This window comes from Typopeltis vanoorti, chromosome 15 (assembly GCF_054136105.1).
Source record: "Typopeltis vanoorti isolate ZY-2024b chromosome 15, IOZ_Tvanoo_1.0, whole genome shotgun sequence".
In the NCBI taxonomy this organism is placed as follows: domain Eukaryota; kingdom Metazoa; phylum Arthropoda; class Arachnida; order Uropygi; family Thelyphonidae; genus Typopeltis; species Typopeltis vanoorti.
Genome location: NC_143563.1, coordinates 25,069,327 through 25,076,431, shown reverse-complemented (window position 1 = coordinate 25,076,431; position 7,105 = coordinate 25,069,327). Strand labels below are relative to the sequence as shown.

Genomic DNA, 7,105 nt, shown 5'->3' with positions numbered 1-7,105 from the left:
ATCTCTTTAAACTTTTGCTCCGAGAAGCTAGACTCTAGCGCCCTCATGCTCCGAAAAGTGTAAGTACAGCCCTACTGATATCATTTGCTCTCCTCTTCCTAATTTAAAACCAGTGGACAGTTTACACTCAGTTCAAGTTAATACATTCGAGTCCCACTCACGACAGGCAGTAAATCTACAATTCGTCAGTACCAGGGCAGCCTCAAGTCGTATTTTTTTAAATATAATTTTATTATTATTATTTTTAATGTTTAGAAGTTAGTGGGAAGATGCCGTATTGCTTCCCGGCAGAAAATATTTTACAAACTTCCCTACGTTTAGCCTCTAGAGAGCAGGATTTTCGGACTATGAAAAAAACAAATAAAACATAAAATTAATTTTGAAAAAACAAGAAAAGAACCTTATCCCACCTATAGAAGGAATGAATGAATGTAGTATAGAATTACAAAAATATGTCGTGGATGGGAGGCACATTAAAAAAAAAATTATAAGCTCTGATTTTTACGTTTACTGAAGCTGAGATCAGGGCTGTCAGACCGCGTCACAAAAAATAAATGATATATATTGTGAATTATTGGTAAAATAAGAAATATCTGAAATATTTCTTTAATTAATATGATTTAAAATATATCTTACTTTTCCGTACGGGTTTAGAATTATCTCGAAAAATTTACAAATGTTTCTTTATCAATTTCGCAGCGGAAAGTCAATCAAAAGAAGAAATCGATTTCATTTAAATTTTCCATTCACAAATTCCAATCAAAATTCACAAACTGAGAGCTCATTGTAACATGAAAATACACTTGCCGTCTCCCCATTAATACTTAATTCTCCAAAACAATCCGATACTACCCTCAGCGCCTCTACCGTCCACCACTAAAAACGGTATATTTTGTCAGTAACTTGCATGTGTCATTCCGAAGTAAAATATAGTGATCTCTTCCTTTATTTCATGTAGTCAGTACTAACTCATTGAAATTGAATATTCCAAATTTATTATGAATATACATTCACTCCAAATGATTAAATTTTCCATCTCAAAATTCACAAACTGAGCGCTCTTCGTAAAATGAAAATGAATTGCATTTCACGCTACTACATGCACAGCCGTCTCCATTAATACATAATTCTCCAAAACAACACAACGATAGCAATAGCAACGCCATCTACCGTCACCCACCAACAACCGTATAATTTATCTGTAAATTGCGTGTGTCCGTCCGAAATAAAATATAGTGATCTCGTCCTTTATTTCATGTACTTATTACTAACATATTGAAATTGAATATTTGTAAATTCCTAATGAATATACAATCACTCCAAATGATTATTGTCATTTGAAGTGATTTTCATCAAAAAAACCACATCACATGAAAGGGGGATATATTTATTCCGGATGTACGTCATTCGGCTGTCATGTACCGTAATGTGACATTGGACAGCTCGCCGAACATGAAAGCGAAAGCACGCTAACTTGGATGAGTAAGATGATGAAATAAACTTTGTTTAAAATTCATTATACACATTCCCAAGATTGATATTAAAATATTTTTTTAAGAATAAGTTATGATAAAAACTACTGTATAATGTCTGACCAGTTTCATATAAGAGTGCAGGAAGACAGAAAGGGGAAATTACCGAATGAGTCATATTGACACAATGGTTGGCTTTTAGTTTGGGTTTTATTTTTTATCTTAAATTTCTACCTTTTTAAAAGGGAGCAGTCGCACGTTTCTCTTAGTAAGCTCATCGGAAAGTGCCAGTTGGGACAGTTAGTTATTAATGTGATTATATATTTATCGCTTATTGAGTGCAGAAATTTTTTCTTCGGAAAAATGCCGTGTAAAACCATCGGACGACACTCTACAAGCCAATTGCAGCATTACTTGAAGGAGATTTTAGCTGACCAGGTAAAATTGGAGAAAAATGAGGCTAAAGAGAATTGTACGATCGTGACTCATTTGCGTGAGTACATTGAAGATCATATGAAAAGCGATCGCTTGTTCAACGCTCTTTTTAAAAGAACTGACGGAACTGGAAGCTATTTTGAAGGATTGCGGGTGGCCGAAGCTACGGAATTTGACTTCAACTTCGTTTTTCGACTTCCATTCTTCAAAACTGACATTGCTAATATAACGGAAATCGATACTCCAATGTCGTATGCCTTTTTAAAGTTACGAAGATCAATAAAAGAAATGAAATATGAAAACGTGCTTCATCGCAAATATTGGGGTCTCGAAGAGTTCTTCGACGCCGAAAATTATTTTCTCTGTACAAAAGTGCTTAGTTGGATGCAACGACTGGTGGATAAAATCCCGTTTCAGGATTTTGAAGGAGTTAATAAAATTGAAAGGACCAGCAGTGGTCCAGCGAGGACGTTATTAATCACAACAAACAATTTAGTGGAAATCAGTGTGGACTTGGTGCCAGTTTTCGAATTTCCTGGAGAGCAATACTTGAAGAAAGTTCAACACTGGGATCATCTTTTAGGAAAGGAAGTCACAAAGAGCTGGGTTTTGGTGCCGAAACCACTTTCAAACGAAGGGAGTGTTTACAGTCCTCCTACCAAAGACATTCCTCGTTTGTGGAGACTCCATTGCCCATTCGCAGAAAAATGTCTGGTCAGAAGAAGGAAGGCATTGAAGCCAGTTATTAAATTGGTCAAACTCTTAAAGGAAAACGAACGTTGGACTTGTATTCCTTCGTATTTTGTGAAGACCGTTGCGTTTTGGCTTATTAAGGATCATCCTGATCCCGAGTTCTTTAGTGAAAAAAATATGGCGGACTGTTTTCTGCTGATGCTGAAGAAACTTATGGAATGTTCAGGTGAACGTCGGTTGAACAACTTCTTCTATCCGGACTTTAACATTATGTACAAAATGACCGAAGATGAAGCTTGGATGGTTCATAATCGATTGGACAACATAATTGAACAAATCCAGACGTCTCCAAAAAAGGTGAAGCGGTATTTTAATAAGAGTTGTTGATTTGTGTATGTGATATGGGAACGTGGAGCCCTCACACCACTAAAGTAAGTATAAAAGAAATAGAAATAGTATATTTTAATGCTAGTTTCTTGACTATACCTTTTCTGTGTTTTTGTTTGAACTTCTGAGTGACTTATTTTCGTTGTATTTCCATTAGGCCACTTGAGTATTCCAGAGACAAACTTCTCAGCAGTGAAAGAGATCCATCTCATCCATCTCCTGTGATATCAACTGTGACAGCTTCGTTTTACAGTGCGCTGTTCCTTCATAACTGCACATGTACTTCTGAAGATTTATTTATTTATTTATTTATGTAAATATTTGTGTGTACGTATAGTCAGTCAGTAAACACTGTTCAAAATGTCTTCTTCAATGAGTTTTGTGAGTTTTTTTCTTTCAGACTATCACTACAACAATATTATTAATAATAATTAGAATGAAAGAGGATAAGTGGAATTAACTATACTTTTAAAAGTGAACTCTACCAAATATACATAACTTATAACTTATTTGTTATTTTAATTTTCTTAAATATTAACCATGTTGCCGGGCAAGACGTCTATAGATATCAAGCTTACCATGAATGTGAAGTGCATATTGAAATTGTAAAGCCATTGATATTATATTGAAATATACGAGGATGCATATTTGATCCATAATGGCCGGTAAGGTGATTAAACTAATAATTTTATTCGTATAAAATTATTAGTTTATTAGAATCACTTAGCTGGTCGGATGAAGCTAAATTTGGTTCTATGTTTATTGGAGATCTGCTAAAATGTGTTCAGTATTGCGATTTTGGGTTAAAATAGGCGACTTTAATACCGAAATGAACGAAAGGTCTTACTGCTTTATGTGATGAATGGCATGAAGTCCATTAAATTAATGAATTCACCTTGGTGATTGTCATCGTCCACCTCTCACTTGTTGTCACACCACATTTCTTCTTCACATGATTCACTTCATTGGATATTTCGCCTTCATCTATTACTTTTAGTTTTTTTAGGTCAATTTTGTTTGGATATGTTTTGGATACACTGTTGAACAACACCAAATTGAAAGGATATTTCACAAAACCCATTGAAAGTCATACATGTATGCAAAAGGCTTCATCCAGTTTTCCACTTATTTCGAAAGTAGAGAAATGGTTGACAGTTTCAGTAAATTCACCATCTATTATGACACTATCTGATATCAGTTGGTTTTTGAGTTCCAGGACATCAGATGTAAAAAAAACATTCGCTCCTTTATATTGCGCATTTGTTCTTGCAGGGCAATCAGTTCTCACTTCCACAAACGTCCTCTCATTGAATCTTTTTTGGTAGCGTTATTACACAGTTTAAGTTGGCTGTGAATGAACTGGAAGCAGAGAAGTCACTGGAGATTATTCAAAAATCCCTCACGATTTTGGATCTTTTATCTTGCGATAGAAAATATGACTTCAGACCATCAAATATTTCCATCATTTTTTGCACAGCAGTTAGCATGGAAGTCCATCTCGTCTTCACACTCCCTGCTTAGTTTCGACTTCAATTGGCAACATATTCGCACTTGTATGCGTGATGTACGTTTATGAGATGAGTGAAAGTCATTATTGTTTTATTTCTCGCAATGTCACGGAAGAGGATGTTGCAGTTTTCACCTCAAAAGGCTAATTATTATCTTGTTGGTTAAATATTTTTTCAAATATGCACAGAATGTGATCTGCTAATATCACTAACGTTAGTCCTACGAGATTTTGGAATTCCATTAATTTCATTTGTATTCCTTTCGTAAGTATTCAATATCTCATCAGAACTCACATTGCTTCAGGCTTGAGTTGTTTTCATGAAATACATTTTTTGTGTGTTTTAATGAAAAACATAAAAATACAAAATATAAAACTCGTTACTAAGGCTTACAGTATATGCAACATACGAGTATACTGCAAGCCAATGTACAATGATTTTGCTCAGTGGTGGTTAAATGTTTCGCTGGATTTGATGCAAGTATTTGTTGCTATCATCATCATCAAATTCCTGCCATGTACCCTCATGGGGTGTACTGGATATAATAGTACTACATGAAAATTTTACATCATTACTAACTTGTTATCTACAGTTTTCCACCAAATCAGTCTGTTATTTGTCAAGACTCCAACGTTATCAGATCTTATAATTCTATCGTCTAAGGCACTTTGTAAGTATCAATCCACCTATATCTTGGTCTCCCTCTGGGTCGTTTTCCTGCCAACCTGGCAGAGAACACTTGTTTTGCTAATCTTTCTTCTCCCATTCTGTTTAAGTGACCATACCACCTGAGATAAGCTCTGCTAACACATTCATGGATGCTGACAATGTCAAGTTGTTATTTTCTTATAGCATTATGTATGATATAATAAAATATAATAAAATATCATAAAAAAGAGCTTGTTCAGTTAATGAGTGCCCATTTCGTAAAAAGCTATCAACCTGGTGAACGCAACACTGAGCTCACTTACTTCTTCACTTGATCAAGAAACGCAGGTGTGCGAGGCCTAGGTATTAGAACTGTTGCACAAACTGAATAGGAATTTAGCAATTGGGACTGATGGAATATTAGCAAGTGTGCTAAAAGAGTGTTCATCTGAATTTATCATTCCTTTGACCAGGATTTTAATGAGTCTCAGACCAGGGAAGATTCCGCAGAAATGTATGGTAATTCCATTGCATAAGGGTGGTGCAAAGACTGATGCATAAAACAATCGACCAATTAGTATCTCCGGAGGGGTGGTGAAGATTTTAGAAAAATTAGTTAGGGCCCGCATTCAGAAATGGGTTGACAATAAATCTCCTTTGCAATGAACAACATGAGTTTACTAAGGGAAGATCATGTTTTAGCAACTTGCTCACATTTTTGACAATGTTACCATTGAACTAGACAAAGGGAATGGATACACCATGATACTTTTGGATTTTGCTAAGGCTTTTGACAGAATACCTGACAGACTGCTGCATAAATTGGAGAAAATGGGTTTGGGTTATACAACATTAGCATGGATATGAGGATGGCTGACTGACAGATATCAAAAAGTGGTATAAGGTTTAAGGTAACGAGTGGTGTACCCAAAAGGGTCAGTGCTTGGTCCACTGATATAATTAATCTGTACATTAATGATATTGGGAAGGATTTGACAAGCGACATATAGTTATTTGCTGATGATGCAAAGATTAGGTAGGATAATCAGGAATGCTGCTGATATGCAGTTTTTGCAGAATCATTTGAATGTGCTGGAATTGTGGGCATGACAAAATAGGTGTCAGTTCAATGTCAGTAAAGGTAAAGTCATTCACTTCGGCATGATTACCTATCCAATGTCGTATTATATTGGTGGGATTACGCTAGAAGAAACTGATGAGGCTAGGGATCTTGGAGTGTTAATAGATAGGAAGTTGAAGTTCAGGGTCCATGTGGCAAAGATTTCAAATACAACTCAAAAGATAATTGCAGTGCTGAAGAACGTTCACATGTAAAAATAAGGATGTTATTTTGCCCTCTTTACAAGGCTTTGATAAGACCTCATTTGGACTATTGTTCGCAGGTCTGGTCTCCTGGTTTCCGATGTGATTCTGATATATTGGAGAGAGTACAAAGGCGAGTGTTAAAAATGATATCAGGATTGTGGAACATTGATTATGAAGACTGGTTGAGAATTTGTAGATTGCAGACACTAGCAAACAGAAGAAAGAAGGGTGATATGATTGGGACTTTTACAAACTGCTGAAAGGATCATACAAGATTTCAATTGATGAGATTTTTCAATTTTTGGCGGGTGGGGAAAGGACAAGAGAGAGCATCCTTGGAAGCTGAGAATGAAGGCTGCCAAGAAGGGTGTAAGTACCAGATTTTTCGCTCAGAGGGTAGTACGTGATTGGAATGGATTGCCTTTGGATGTTATGAGTGCAAGCAGAGTGAATGAATTCAAGAATAAGTACGATACCTGGTGTGTGTAGTATGTGGCCTCCCTCGGTGAGTCTTTGACTCCCTGGAAAACCCTCTTAACAATAATAAAAATAATAATAATATTCATATTGATGGCATCTGTTCATTTCTTAGCACTCTCATATCTGATCTTTCTCAGCACTGTCATATCTGTGGTC

The 7,105-nt window shown here is 35.8% G+C and overlaps 1 protein-coding gene across 1 annotated transcript; it reads left to right on the top strand.

Moving 5' to 3' along the window:
• The first annotated feature begins 1,835 nt into the window (after nucleotides 1–1,835).
• Nucleotides 1,836–2,987, top strand: LOC150098514 (cyclic GMP-AMP synthase-like receptor). The gene has a single exon (XM_090405254.1). It carries the CDS (start codon nucleotides 1,836–1,838, stop codon nucleotides 2,985–2,987), a length of 1,152 nt encoding a protein of 383 aa, XP_090261380.1.
• The last annotated feature ends 4,118 nt before the right edge of the window (nucleotides 2,988–7,105 follow it).